The sequence below is a fragment of the Stegostoma tigrinum genome, chromosome 6 (genome assembly GCF_030684315.1).
Source record: "Stegostoma tigrinum isolate sSteTig4 chromosome 6, sSteTig4.hap1, whole genome shotgun sequence".
NCBI classification, from domain to species: Eukaryota; Metazoa; Chordata; class Chondrichthyes; order Orectolobiformes; family Stegostomatidae; genus Stegostoma; species Stegostoma tigrinum.
This window is the reverse complement of record NC_081359.1, coordinates 88172502-88187934: the sequence shown is the minus strand read 5'-3', so window position 1 is coordinate 88187934 and position 15433 is coordinate 88172502. Positions and strand designations below refer to the sequence as shown.

General features: G+C 41.0%; 1 protein-coding gene across 5 annotated transcripts in view; it reads right to left on the bottom strand.

The window, feature by feature from the left end:
- The window catches only part of LOC125453199 (mitochondrial ornithine transporter 1-like), a 60326-nt gene that overhangs the window by 14093 nt on the left and 30800 nt on the right, over positions 1-15433 (bottom strand). For all 5 annotated transcript variants that reach the window (XM_048532446.1, XM_048532445.2, XM_048532447.2 and 2 more), the window contains 2 exons: positions 5259-5385; positions 3115-3373 (listed from right to left, as the gene is read on the bottom strand). In XM_048532446.1, coding sequence (XP_048388403.1) covers positions 3115-3373; positions 5259-5328 — 329 coding nt within the window. In that variant the 5' untranslated portion in view covers positions 5329-5385. The remainder of the gene's footprint in view (positions 1-3114; positions 3374-5258; positions 5386-15433) is intronic.

The window sequence follows — 15433 nt, the reverse complement described above, 5'->3', positions numbered from 1 at the left end:
TTTATCACAAAAGAAATCATAGTTCATCAGCCACAAATTCTGAAGCTAGTATACATTAATTTGTATAATTGCATTTTGAATCCGTATGATTTTCATGTGTTAGGAGTTTGAAGTGATCAATCCAGAAAAAATTGTCAGCTCATGAGCGTAAATGTCTTCCTGTCCTGACAGGGAAGCAATCGAGCAGTTGGCATTTGATTCTTGATGTTAGCGGCTAAAAAGCAACAAAGCAGCATACATATGACTAAGAATAATATCATTCCCACATTTTTCTCACAATTAAAAATTTGAGATACATATGACTGAAATATCTGTAGAAACATTTGTGTTGTATCAGGGTCAGCCAATGACCACACTACAAAAAAGAATCTGACTCTCACCCCTTGATATTCAATGGGATTACCATCACTGAATGCCTCACTAACAACATTTTTTGGGGTTACCAGTGACCAGAAACTTAACTGGACTAGCCAAATAAGTACTGCGGCTACAAGAACTGGTCAGAGGTGGGAATTCTACACTGAATAACTCATGATCTGACTTCCCAAAGTCTGTCCATCACACACATTCAGTAGTGTGATTTAATATTCCTCACTGGATAAGTGTAGCTCTGACACTCAAAAATCTTGACAGCATCCAGGACAAAACAACCCACTTGACTGGCATTCCATCCACCAGTTTAAACATTCACTCTCTCCAGTGACAGCAGAATGTACAATGTAAAGGATGCACTGCTGCAACTCATTGACGGTCCTTTGTTAGTTCCTTCCAAACTCATGACTTCAGAACACAGAGACAGATTTAGGCCAAACAGCAAATGCCCCACCATTCAATATGATTATAGCTAATCGAACACTTTTACCCATTCCATACCAGTTATCCTGTACATCACTAGTAATCTGCCAAAATTTACTTTAAATGTACTCAAAAACTGAGCTTCTACAGCTCTGTGTGAGAAAGAATTCCAGAGGTTCACGACTCTTGAGTAAAATGATTCTTCTCATTTTAGACCAAAGTGGCATCCCTCTTCTTTTGAAATTGTGCCCCCTGGTGCTGGACTCCCCAGCCAGGACAAACATCCAACCCACATTGAAACCTGCAGAATACTTAAAGGAACAATGAGATTACCGTTCAATCTTCAAAACACTAGAAAATACAGGCCCCACTTGCTCAATCTCTCTCCACAGGACATCTTCAGCATTCCAGCAACAAGCATGGTAAACCTTTGTTGCATTCCCTCTATGACAATAATATCTTTCCTAAGATAAGCAGACGAAAGCTGCAGGTATTACTCCAGGTTGTCTAACCAAGGTCCTACCTACACAGTTGATAATGAGACTTCACAATATCTGTACTCAAATCCTCTTGCAATAAAGGCAAACATTCTATTAGACTCCCTAATGTGGCACTTAGATGTTAGCCTTCATTTTTCCATCTTACATTCCATTTTCTTGCCCAATCACCAAGCCCGTCCAAATCCTCCCCGATCTATGTTGTATCCTCCTCCCAACACATTCCCAATTAGCCCAATTATTGACACATATGGTGACAGCTGGGATCCTCAAGTCTGATCCTTGTGGTACCCAATAAATCACAAATGACAATGTACTAATTATCCATTTATTCCTATTCTGTTCGTCCACCAATCATTAAACATTACCTCCTATCCCACATGCTTTAATATTTTGAACCAGCCTTCTGTGGAGGACTTCATCAAAGGTTTTCAGGAAATTCAAGTATACTAAGTCCATCAGATCTCTTCTCAATTTTGTTTACAACATTTTTTAAAAACTCAAATAAACTTCTGAAACATAGTTTCCCATTCACAAATCTGCACTGGTTATGCTCAACCAGTTCATTGTTATCTGAGTGTATTTATTATATCCTTTATAACAGGTTCTTAGCATCTTCCCTACAAGATCTGTATTTCCCTGATTTCTCACTCCCTTTCTTAAATAGTCGGATGAAATTTGTTATCTTCCAATCTTCAGGAATCATTTCAGATTTCTACCACTTCTGAAGGAAAAGGGAGATGATGCATGGAAACTCAAAATCCCCCTCCTTGCCACACACCATCTGAGCTTGAAACTAAATCTTAGTTCTTTCATACTCGTCAAGTCAAAATGCCGGAACTCCCTTCTTGACAGCACTACAGGTATACCTACATAACCTGAATTGTCACAGTTTAAGAATATAATTCACCATCCCCTTTTCAAGAGTAACTAGGTATAGGCAACAAATACTTGCTTAGCCAGCATCCCATGGAAAAATAAAGAAAAATAGTTTCTTTAATGGCAACGTCTGAAGTCCTCAAATTGAACTTTGCTTGATTTAATTTAACTTCATTGGAGGGCAATTAGCAGTAATGGTTTACTCCTGGCCTGTTGGAGCTGTACAGCTCTTTCGCTGAAGAGGGCCAGCAGGAAAGTTGCCCTCCAGCGTATTGCTTCGGACTACCTTCAGCATGCTCAGTAAGTGTATAACTAAATACTTTAGTACTCTTGCTGTCAGAAGTTAGCTCTGCTTAGTAGACCATCAAAAATGACAAAAGGGAGACTGAGAAAGCGGTTGAGAACCACCTACACCATTATGCAGTATGGCAGAGCGTATCTTCTGATCTTATAAGTAATTCTCATGGAATTTGAGGGAGCAATGGCCTAGTGGTATTATCACTGTTCTGTTAATCTAGAACCCAGATAACGTTCTGTAGACCCAGGTTCGACTCCTGCCACAGCAGATGGTGGAATTTGATTTCAATAAGATATCTGAAATTAAGAATCTAATGACACGAATCCATTGGCGACTGACAGAAAAATCCATCTGGTTCATGAATGTCCCTTAGGGAATGAAACTGCAATCCTTACCTGGTCTGGCCTACATGAGACTCTAGACCCACAGCAATCTGGTTGACTCTGAATTGCTCTCTGGGCAGTTAGAGATGGGCAATAAATGCTGCCTAGCCAGCGACTCGCTCATCCCATGAATGAATAAAAACAAATCAATATTTCGATCAACATCATGCCTCTGTTTTCTCTTCTGATTTGCTGCAGTCTAGTTTCATTTCAAGTGAATCCAGATCTAAAATTCTTCAAATATGAACAAAGTGACCATCACCTGAGCTCAGCTTTGCTGTCCAGTCCAGATAGACTTCTCACTACTCTTTGGCAAAACCCATACGACAGGAACAGCACAGCATTCTCTGATATATGAGCCATTAGGGCAGGAGTTGTGCCTTGGTAGAATCCCCGAATGCCACGTTCTTTATATGTCTTCACAGCACAGTCTAACACATTTCTGTACATGTTAGGAAAGGTCTGCATCTTGACTTTTACAGTATCGAAAGGTTGCCCTGTATAAACACAGGCAACTCCACCTGCAAATTATAATATGCGTAAAGTTAATAAACAACCTCAACGGTTTTGGATGAAAAGTCACCAATCTCAAACATCACCTTTGTTTCTCTCTCTACAGGTGCTGTCTGACCTGCTGAGCACTTCTAGCATTTTGAGTTTCTATTTCAGATTTCCAGCATCCATGGCTTTTGCATTAGTCTCAAGTTTGTGGAATCTATTGTTACATTGCTCCACTCATTCATTCTCCACTTCAAACAGATCCTTCTTTCGTTGCTGTGACTTCAATTAGACCAGCCCACCAATATACTGGTTGGAATGCTTTTAGTGGGGAGCTTAATTAATATGGGATCACAAACATGAGTCCTAATAACAGGAGAGTGAAGAAAAATAATAATTCGCCCAAATTCTTGTAGTTAACTGCTAAATGCCAAAATGACCAGTTTGGTCATTTTAGATTTATAGTTTGTGTCTGCATGCATCTTGTGGAATGTTAATATTGACACCAGATTTCTTCCAAAAGGATTATAGAACACTGTCAAATACACCATCAGTGCTCCCATGCTATCTCCAGATAACCTTAAGTTAGGACAACATACTGCCACATTACTATTAGAGCAGTCACATTTTCTGAAACTAATATGTACTGTAACACTGCAGCGCACAGGGATCAGTCCACTTACTAATACTCCGATAGAGCTAGCTTTGTAAATAGCATACAGGTAGGTTGAAAATGTCACACAAACCTCTTGCCTTCCTCCAATATCTAATGCATATCTACATCTGTACTGGCATAAAGACATGTTCCATTTCAGAGCACAACAGAGTGGCCATCCTTCCAAATGCAAATCAAATAGCCCAAACGTGGCTATGGCAATATCAGTTTCAGTTTCCAGTTAGTATTTATTACGCACAATTTCAGAAAAGAACTGCACAGGTACAAAGTGTAACCAGACTAATGAAATGTGGGTCTTTATCTCAAGCTAATACAAAAATTAAGTTATGCGTCAGCAGTCATACATATGCATGATTTTAAGGGATATCGAGCAAAGGCAAGTAAAATGAAACAGAAGTATAAATCAGAAATGATCTAACTGGTAAAACAGGCTCAAGCCGCTGTTCTTACGCACCAAATAAAGCAAAAAATGACGTAAATCAGGAATAGTGATGGTGTGACATCATGTTTGGGACTTTAAAGCCTGAAGGCTCTCAAGTGGCATGGAATCTGTAGAAGGAAAGGAATTCAGATTTCAAAAGTACGCTTTGTAGCTTGAATGGAATTCCAAATGACAGCAGCACCTATTGGTCTAATAAGGAACTGTAAGGCAAGGCAGATAAGAAATCTCTCCAGTTAGCCTTTCCACAACTGTCAGGTTGTGCTTAGAAAGTTGCTGTAGATGGTCTGTATCTAGTTTAATCCTTCACATGTCACTGAATTGTTGTTTGAACCATGTTAGTCTCAGGAAATAGAAGGAAATTAATTTTAGATCAAAAATAATTGCACCATCTTCTGAATGGGCCAACCTCTCATACTTTCACCAACACCCCAGTCAAAGAAAAGGTAAAAGTTAAAAAAAATTATAACCGTTCCTCTTACCACCCACAAAAAAGTAAAGGAAGCCAAGGGAGGGATGGACCAGGCTACATATTTTCCCCATTCTCCACAGTATAAATGTAAATCAGAAGAGAAGTTTCAAGTGTGTCTCTAAAGTGCAAAACTGGTAAAGCTCAGCTGAAAATGTAATTGGCAATTTCACAACTAGGAGAAAGAAGGGCTTCCATTTATACATCACTGAGAATGTTAATCAATGAGTGTAGTTCTGAAGTGTAGTTACTGTAATAATGAATTAAGTATACTATCACATGCATTTCTTTTTCTTGAAAAGTAAAGTAAAAAAATGCTGTTACCGGAAGCTCCCGCAGTGAGATCAATAGCGCCTTGCAAAGATGGCTGTAGGACTTTCTTTTCCTGTGGCATGTTGGTCTTCAATCCAGTAAATGGCACATGTACTCAATAAATGCAAAAGGCGATATTCTGGAGAAACAGAATAAAACAGATGAGTGATGTGTAGATGAAGCAAGGGTGATATGCGAAGAGTCGTTTTCACACAGTGAGTAGTTTAAGTATAAAGGTGTAAACGTTTTAGCAATGAGAGGAGAAATTCCTCCACCCAGCGAGTGGCTTGTGGAATTCACTACCACCGAAAATGGTTGAGACCAAACATTGTGAGATTTCCAATAGGAGGTAAATATTATCACTTGTGGCTAAAGGGGCTGGTGTGGGAGGAGGATTAGGGTATTGAGCCTATTCCTGCTCTTATGTTCCATGATTAATTAGGGTATGGAATGCACAGCATGGATACATGGAGGTGGCAGGTTTAATTGAGGCATTCAAGAGGGCATTGATTGATTATTTGAGTGGAAATGGTACAGGGAAAAGGCAGGAGATCATCACTAGCCTGTGGTAATAGAACCAGTACCAGCATGATGGGCTGTAACAATTCTGTGAGAAAAAGTTAAGAAGCTCATCCTAATTCTGAAATAATAGCAGAACAATCTAATTGTTCATTTATTTTCCTGCCCAGATGTCATGGACACTGGCATAGTGTAATAAAACTTTGCTCACAAGAGTATTTTCAGACACCAAATGCAGGAACATAACATACAAATTCTATTAAATAGGCAGTAGGGTTTTAGCTAGTTTGGAACCCAGAAGTTTAGAATAAACCAAAAAATTCTTGGTTGTATCATACATTTTGGATATAGCTTACCAAAATGTATTTTATTGATTAATCCCACTTCTGAACAAAATACAAGTGATAATTTGCTCTTTGATTATAATTTGATTTAGTTACTTGCAGGAGTTTTTTGATATAGTTAACTGCAACCAACATACATAAAGTTGTTTAGCGCCTCGCTGCGAGGAAACAAAAGCTCAGAATTCTACTTGTCATTTTTGTCTTTTTGTCGTTTATTTTAATGATTTGGATGTGAACACATGAGGAAAAGCTAGTAAGTTTGTAGATGAAACCAAAGTTGGAGGAGTTGTGGACAGTCAAGAAGGTTACCTCAGCGTACAATGGGACCTTGCTCAAATGGGCCAATGAGTGGAAGATGAACCTTAATTTAGATAAATGGGAGGTATTGCATTTTGGGGAGGCAAATCAGGGCAGGACATACACTTAGTGGTATGGTTCTGGGGAGTATTGCCAACCAAAGAGACATTGCAGTGCAGGTTCATAGTTCCTCGAAGGTGGAATCACAGGTAGACAGGTAATGAAGAAGTTTAGTACGCTTGCCTTTACTGATCAGTGCATTGAGTATAGGAATTGGGGCTCCCCAGGACACTGGTTAGGCCATTTTTGGAATACTGTGTTCAATCTGGTCTCCCGGCTATAGGTAAGATATTTTTAAACTTGAAAGGCTGCAGAAAAAATTTACAAGGGTGTTGCTGGGATTGGAGGATTTGAGTTATAAGGTGAGACTGAATATGCTGAGGCTATTTTCCTTGGAGCGTCAGAGCCTGACGGATGACCTTATAGAGAATTATAAAAATCGTGAGGAGCATGGATAGGGTAAATAGCCAAGATATTTTTCCCATGGTTGGGGAGTCCAAAACTAGAGGGTACAGGTTTAAGGTGAGAGGTAAAAGGGGCCTAAAGGGCAACTTTTTCCACACCGGGGGGGGGGGGGGGGGGGGTGGCGGTGCATGTATGGAACGAGCTGCCAGAGGAAGTGGAGCAGGCTGGTACAATTTCAACATTTAAAAGGCATCTGGATGGGTATGTAAATCCGAAGGGCTTAGGAGGTGTTTGGGTCAAATGCTGACAAGTGTAACTAGGTTGTTTTGGGATATGTGATCAACGTGGATGCGTTGGACCAAAGGGTTTGTTTCCGCGCTGTACAACTCTGTGACTCTGTTGGAGACATCTAGGCCATTGTCATATACAAGGAGCTGTTAGCAACAAAAGAAGATTTTCTGAGGTTATGGAGGCAATGGATTCTGATATCAGTATTCAAATAGATCATTCAAGATGGCAAAAGTACCCGAGGGCCTAAGTTCCTACCATATAAATTCAAAATGTGGAGAAAATCATGGTCTGGAGACTGTCAAGAAGAGTGGATATCCACGAAGGTCAATGTAGGTTCATGTGTGGAATCACCAATGTTATTTTTTATAAGAAAATTTTATTTACTTGTGGAACATGGGCATCACCAGCTGGCTAGCATTTATTGCCTGTCCCTAGTTGCCCTTGAGAAGGTGAAAGTTAGCTGTCTTCTTGACCTACTGCAGTTCACACATAATCCTAGATAACAATGTGTGGAGCTGGATGAACACAGCAGGCCAAGCAGCATCTTAGGAGCACAAAAGCTGATGTTTCGGGAGAAGGGTCTAGGCCTGAAACGTCAGCTTTTGTGCTCCTAAGACGCTGCTTGGCCTGCTGTGTTCATCCAGCTTCACAGTTTGTTAGCTTGGATTCTCCAGCATCTGCAGTTCCCATTATCTCTGACCACATATAATCCTAATTGCTCTGGTTACTAGAGGGAAGTCCTCATTAGTTTATTTTCCTCCACTTAGTCTAATGTTTAAATTCAGTGGGTTGTCATGTCTTGATGTTGCTCTTTTGCTAACGAGCAGAAGTTGATGGAAAAGCTGCAGAATATCATCCACTGTACCCGGTGCGGCTACCTCTACATTGGGGAAACCAAGCGGAGGCTTGGGGACCGCTTTGCAGAACACCTCCGCTCAGTTCGCAAAAAACAACTGCACCTCCCAGTCGCAAACCATTTCCACTCCCCCTCCCATTCTCTTGATGACATGTCCATCATGGGCCTCCTGCACTGCCACAATGATGCCACCCGAAGGTTGCAGGAACAGCAACTCATATTCCGCCTGGGAACCCTGCAGCCATATGGTATCAATGTGGACTTCACCAGTTTCAAAATCTCCCCTTCCCCCACTGCATCCCTCAACCAGCCCAGTTCGTCCCCTCCCCCCACTGCACCACACAACCAGCCCAGCTCTTCCCCCCCACCCACTGCATCCCAAAACCAGTCCAACCTGTCTCTGCCTCCCTAACCGGTTCTTCCTCTCACCCATCCCTTCCTCCCACCCCTAGCCGCACCCCCCACTACCTACTAACCTCATCCCACCTCCTTGACCTGTCCGTCTTCCCTGGACTGACCTATCCCCTCCCTACCTCCCCACCTACACTCTCTCCACCTATCTTCTTTACTCTCCATCTTCGGTCCGCCTCCCCCTCTCTCCCTATTTATTCCAGTTCCCTCCCCCCATCCCCCTCTCTGATGAAGGGTCTAGGCCCGAAACGTCAGCTTTTGTGCTCCTGAGATGCTGCTTGGCCTGCTGTGTTCATCCAGCCTCACATTTTATTATCTTGCTGTAGTCCTACTAGGCTATAGAGCTGCTCTGTCAATAGAGAGAGAGAGCGCAAGAGAGAGACACACAAGTGTCATTTAACTTGAGGGTCACTACACTGCAGGAAGGACTCTTCTCAACCTCTTCCCTTTCATGGCAACCTCAACCTTTGCAGGAATTGAACCCAAGCTGTTGGCATCACTCTGCTTTGTAAACCAGCCGTATGGCCAACTGTCTAACTGACCCCACAAACATTAGCAATAGAAAGGTGGAAATTAAACAAAAGTGAAAAGATAAAATAGAAAAATGAAAGAGGAGATGGGAAGGGAAGATGGAATTAAAGAACAAAAACAGCAGTGAGTCAGTAAAACAGAAAGATTAAAAATTCAGGAGAGGCTGAAAAGGACACGAGAAAGCAAGGACTGGTGACAGGAAGTCATATTGGTGCTGGTGGTGATGGGGTGCCAGTTTCAAAGTACAAGTTGGATTGCAACAAGGATAAGCATTCACTCTCTTCCTCTTCCTGACTGACATGGCTGTTTTAACTGAGCAATCAGACAGAAAGTGTCATGGTCAATGATGTTCAGATGACACTGAGCTATGTGAAGGATGTAATTATAAACATGGCCAAGTATCTAGAGAAGAGCACTGGAACAGAGGGAGTATGGAGATCAGTTACCTAAAAGCTCAGTAAATGGACTATCAGCTTGAACCAAAGGAAGAGGATCAGTGAAGGTGTAAGAGTGAAGACCTAGAGAAAGCGAATAGAAAAATGCAGTCTCAAGTCACCATCCTGACTTGGAATCATAAGTGCCATTCCTTCATTGTCACCTGTCAAAATCCTGGAGCTCCCTTCCCAATGGCATTGTGGGTGACCCTACAACCAAAGGGTTGCAGAAGCTGGTGCAAATCACCACCACCTTCTTTATGGCAATTTGGGATGAGCAATGCCTACATCCCATTGAGAAATAAAAATACTTCTTTTTAAAATGGGGACATAAATTAGAAAAAGGATTAGATCTGGTTGCAGCAACTGGAAGAAGGGCAGTGATGTGTTATAGGATTGAAACTGAAAAGGAAGAATCTGTGTAACTTCTGTGTTTCCGCCAGACCTGCTGAGCTTTTCCATCAACTTCTGTTTTTGAATCTGTGTAACCTGCCTGGTTTTATATATAGTGTAGAAGTATGGGCAACACCAGGAAAACTGTAGTTACTATTAAACATTAATAACATGCAGACAATGAGATGGATATATGCAGTAATTACCAGAAACCTTCTCAAGGGCAACTAGGGATGGCAATAAAAGCTGGTCCACCCAGCAACACTATGTCCCATGACAGAATAAATAAAAACAAGAAGATTAACAAAGATTGTGGAAGCACCATAACATGTAGCTGAGAAGAGGGTGAAATGGTATGGTCATCAGTCACATAGACAGCACGTAAATGTAGTGAGGCAGGTGATAGAGACACGATCATCAGGAAGAAAAGAGGCAAGCCATGGTGGCAAGAAACTTACATAAGAATGTGACTTATAGGGGAGATGAGGAAGCATTACAGCCACCTACAGCAAAATAGGAAAAGCAGAAAGGTGATGACAAAGTAGAAGATACATCCACCTAAAGGAGCTTTGTTTCATTAATGTCTCAAGGCAAAATAGGTATGTTAAAATCTCTATTGAAATCGATTTTGAGACATATAATTTAAAAGCAGTTTATGCAGCGGTTGATCTTATTCTAAGTACATTATCACATGCCTTTTTCTCAGTTTCTTTTATGTATTTATTGCAACATATACACAGTGGCAACCTACGTGAGGAATTGAACCAGATCAATTCTGTTGACAACAAATGTAAAGAAACAGATGCACTGCCCTTGGCCTATGTCACCTTGTGTCCGTTGTACTGAATACATGAATGGGGACATGACAGAATCTGAAAAAGGTAATATTTATACAAGTATTCCAGCATTTATTTTAGGATATAACCAGGCTTTTCTTACTTCTATTTATACAAAATCCCCATTAAACTGCTCTTTTTAAAAACTTACTTTATTCCAAAATTTGGACATTGTGGCAATTTACATAAAATTACATTTACGGTTTAAACTAAAGAACTTCGGTCTGTTTTCCTTCCATTGAAACAACGTCACAGATATTTACAGAAGTAGATAAAGTACTGGGAATAAATGTTACATTAATGCACTGATATATGGGTGGAAGTTAATTGATCACCTCAGAAAGGAGATGGAGTTTGTTTAATGAAGGGAGATTGTTTGCTTCTATTGATTTTAAAGTACTCAGCCAAGAATTCTCAGTAATAAACTCCAGCCAAGTAAATTTTCTACTAAATGCTGTATGTACATAGGTTGCAACAGGAATATGTCCAGTCAGTACAAGCAAATGGCATGCCAGATTTCGCAGGCAAATACTGGAAAATCTGTGAGCTATTTGAGTAGTTGCTGCAAGCCAAGACCTCCAGGATCAATATATTCAAAATGCAGAAACCTTGCCAAATTTTAGTATCAAATTTCCAACAACTGCGATATGGAATTTGCCACAAGTGATTAGTAACATGCTCAACCGAACAAGGGAACCAAGAGATTATGAATCATAAGCATTCCTCTCAAAATCCGAAAAGTAATCAGAAAGATAGCATGGGACCAATGGGTTAAATAGCCCTCTTCTGTGCTGTAATTTCTATGACTCCAGTCTGATCCCATGTAATAGATTAACTGAATCTTCTGACCAAAATCAAATTGAATAATTATCTAATGTTCTGTAATAGGCTTTATGCCAGGGTAACATGATCTTAGAAGATTGTATGATTGCAAACAGTACGAGATCAAGACGTTTCAGGGAAGCACATTGAGATCAGTCATGCAGCATAGAAACAGACCTTTGGTCCAAGCAGTCCACACTGACCATAATCCCAAACTAAACTAGTCCCGCCTGCCTGCGTTTGACCCATATCTCTCCAAATATTTCTCATGCATGCTCTTACCTAGATGTCTTTTAAACACTGCGACCATATCCACAGCCACCACGTCCTCAGGAAGTTCATTCCACACACACACCACTTTGTGTAAAAAAAAATTGCCCCCATGCCTTTTTTAAAATCTTTCTCATCTCACATTAAAAAATATGTCCCGTGTTCTTGAAATCCCCACCAGGGAAAAGACTCCATGCTATTCACCTTACCTATAACCCTTCCATTAAGTCACCCCTCAACCTCCTAAGTGAAAAGTGACTTGGAGTTGGGGACTAAGTGTGGTGTGTCAAAATTTGCAGATGACACTTAGATGAGTGGTAGAGCAAAGTGTGCAGAAGTCAATGAAAGTCTGCAGAGGGATATAGATAGTCTAAGTGAGTGGGCAAAGGTCTGGCAGAAGGAGTACAATGGTGATAAGTGTGAGGTCATCCGTTTTGCTAGGAATAACAGCACAAAGGACTATGTTTTGAATGGTAAAAAAATTGCAACACACTGCTGTGCAGTGGGACTTGGGTGTCCTTGTGCATCGCTAAAAGTAGGATTGCAGGTGCAGCAGGTAATTAAAAAGGCAAATGGAATTTTGTCTGTTATTGCTGGAGGGATGGAGTTTAAAAACAGGGAGGCTATGCTGTAGCTGTATAGGGGCCTGGTGAGGCCACACCTGGAGTACTTTGTGCAGTTTTGGTCTCCTTACTTGAGAAGGGATATACTAGCACTGGAGGGGGTACAGAGGAGATTCACTCAGTTGATTCCAGAGTTGAGAGGGTTGGATTATGAGGAGAGACTAAGTAGACTGGGATTATACTCATTGGAATTCAGAAAAATGAAGGGAGATCTTATAGAAACATATAAGATTACGAAGGGAATAGATAAGGTGGAGGCAGGGAGGTTGTTTCCGCTAGTAGGTGAAACTAGGACTAGAGGGCATTGCCTCAAAATAAAGGGAAGCAGATGTAGGACTGAGGTCAGGAGGAACTTCTTCACCCAAAAGGTTGTGAATCTGTGGAATTCCCTGCCCAGTGAAGTGGCTAAAGCTACCTCACTGAATGTTTTTAAGGCAAGGCTCGATAAATTTTTGAACAGTAAAGGAGTTAAGGGTTATGGTGAGCAGGTCGATAAGTGGAGCTGAGTCTCAAAAAGATCAGCCATGATCTTATTAAATGGCAGGGCAGGCTCAAGGGCCCAGATGGCCTACGCCTGCTCCTAGCTGTCATGTTCTTATGTTTTAAAAGCAGTCCCAGCCTATCCAGACTTTCCCCATAATTCAAACCCTCCATTCCCAGCAACATCCTGGTAAATGTCTTCTAAATCCAGTATGATTTTAAAAATGGCCAGAAATGGTATGCTCACACTTTCCATAAACTAAAAATCTACAATTTTGTATTTAAATATTCTTGCACGCACACGTAAAAAGCCAAGGTAGTTGCTTGCATAAAGTCCAACAGTAGATTTAGCAGTGTTTCTCCACAGGCCAAATTTCAAAGGTTCTACATATCAACATGATTAGTAATTGTGGCTCAATAGCCTTTGAGTTGCAGCATTATTAGAAGAAACATTAACCTGGCTGGCTTGAATATTCAGACCTTGTGATTTAGCCTGCCCTTGCAGCCCCATCACTAGTCCTGAAAATCAACAGAAGTAGAAAGTTAAGATGATTTTCCATGTAAACAGTGAAGGAAATTCATTTTTACAATACACCCAAATTTCCTTACTTTGTTTCACCAATTCAATAATGACCAAATCATCATAGAATCCCTACAGTGTGGAAACAGGCCCTTCGGCCCAACAAGGCCCTCAGAACATCCCACCCAGACCCATCCCTCTACAAGTCACCCAATCTACACATCCCTGAATATTACGGGCAATTTAGCATGGCCAAACCACCTAGACTGGACATCTTTGGACATGGGAGGAAACCAGCGCACCTGGAGGAAACCCACACAGACACGGGGAGAATGTGCAGTCTCCACAAAGCCTCAGGGTGGAATCAAACCCAGGCTGCTGGTGCCAAGAAGCAGCAGTGCTAACCATGGAGCGACCATGCCGCTCCAATACCTGCTTCTCATTAAAAGGATTCCCAAGTAGAAGATGTAAGAACATGAGTTTCATTCCTGTATACCTGTTTGAAAGACTGTAAATTTAAATTCAATATTCCAGGTATAACTCACTTACTTTGAGTGAATGAAGAGATCTTGCAAATTTCATTGTAAAATGAACACTGCAAATGCCGTGGTTTTATTAACCATGCTGCTAGCAAGGGGAACCAGATTATATACAATTTGGCATAAATTTATTTCTGGTGGAATGTATTGATTTAATTTTAATACATAAAAGGGGATCATTTTTGTTTTAGGACATGATGGAATTACTCTGGAGGTCACTTGGAGCCTCAGTGATGATCTAGTATCAGCTTTGGTTCAGTGGTAGATATCTTAACTAGGAATCAGAAGGATAATGGTTCAAATCCACTTCGGTGGAGTTAGTTCTGAGGAGGTGCTACATTATCGGATGCCGTCTTTAAGATGAGATGTTAAACAGAGACCCAGCTGCTTTCTTGGATGGCCATAAAAGTTGAGTACAGGAATTCTCTGGTACCTGACCAATTATTCTTTCACTTAATCATCATCATTGAAAACAATTCACCTAATCATTGAAGTATACAACACAAAAACAGACCCCTTCAGTCCAACTTGTCCCTGCCGACCAGATATCCAAACAAATCTAATCACATTTGCCAGTATTTGGCCCATTTCCTTCTAAACCCTTCCGATTCACATATTCATCCAGATGCCTTTTCAATGTTGTAATCATACCAGCCCCCACCACTTTCATTCCATACATGCACCACCCTCTGCATGAAAGGTTGCCCCTTAGGTCCCTTTTATATCCTTCCCCTTTCACCTTAAAGTTATGCTCCTAGTTTTGGACTCCTCCACCTTGGGGAGAAGACCATGCCTACTTATTCTATCCATGCCCTTCATGATTTTACAAACTTCAAAAGGTCACTGCTCAGCCACCGATGTTTTAGGGAAAATAGCCCCAGCCTATTCAGCCTCTCACCATAACCCAAACCCTCCAACCCTGGCAAAATACTCAAATCTTTTCTGAACCCTTTCAAGTTTCACAACATCCTTCTTATAGGATGGAGGCCACAATATCAGGCAATACTCCACAAGTAGCCAAACCAATGTCCTGTATAACTCCAACATAATGTCTCAACTCCTATCCTCAATGCATTGACCAATAAAGGCAAGTATGCCAAATACCTTCTTCACTATCCTCTCTACCTGTGTCTCCACTTTTAAAGAACTATGAGCCTGCACTCAAGGTCTCTTCGATCAGCAACACTCCCCAGGACCTCACTATTAAGACCTGCCCTGATTTGCCTTTCCAAAATGTAGCACCTCACATTTACCTAAATTAAACTCCATCTGCCACTTAATCATTATCTCATAAAGTGCTTGGTGTGCTTCCCAACATTAGCTTACAACAGTAAACTTGAAAGCACTGCACTGACTATACCATGCTTTAGGATGTCTTGTGGTCATGAATGGCACTATGTGAATGCAAGTTTATCCTTTCCAGCACACAGCTTTATTCTACATTTATAATCTATCTCTGCCTCAAGTTTTGCATTAATTGCTATATGTCTATGCTCAAAAACATTCTTGACAGAACCTTCCAAACACTGTACAGCATTTGGGATCATTTTAATTCT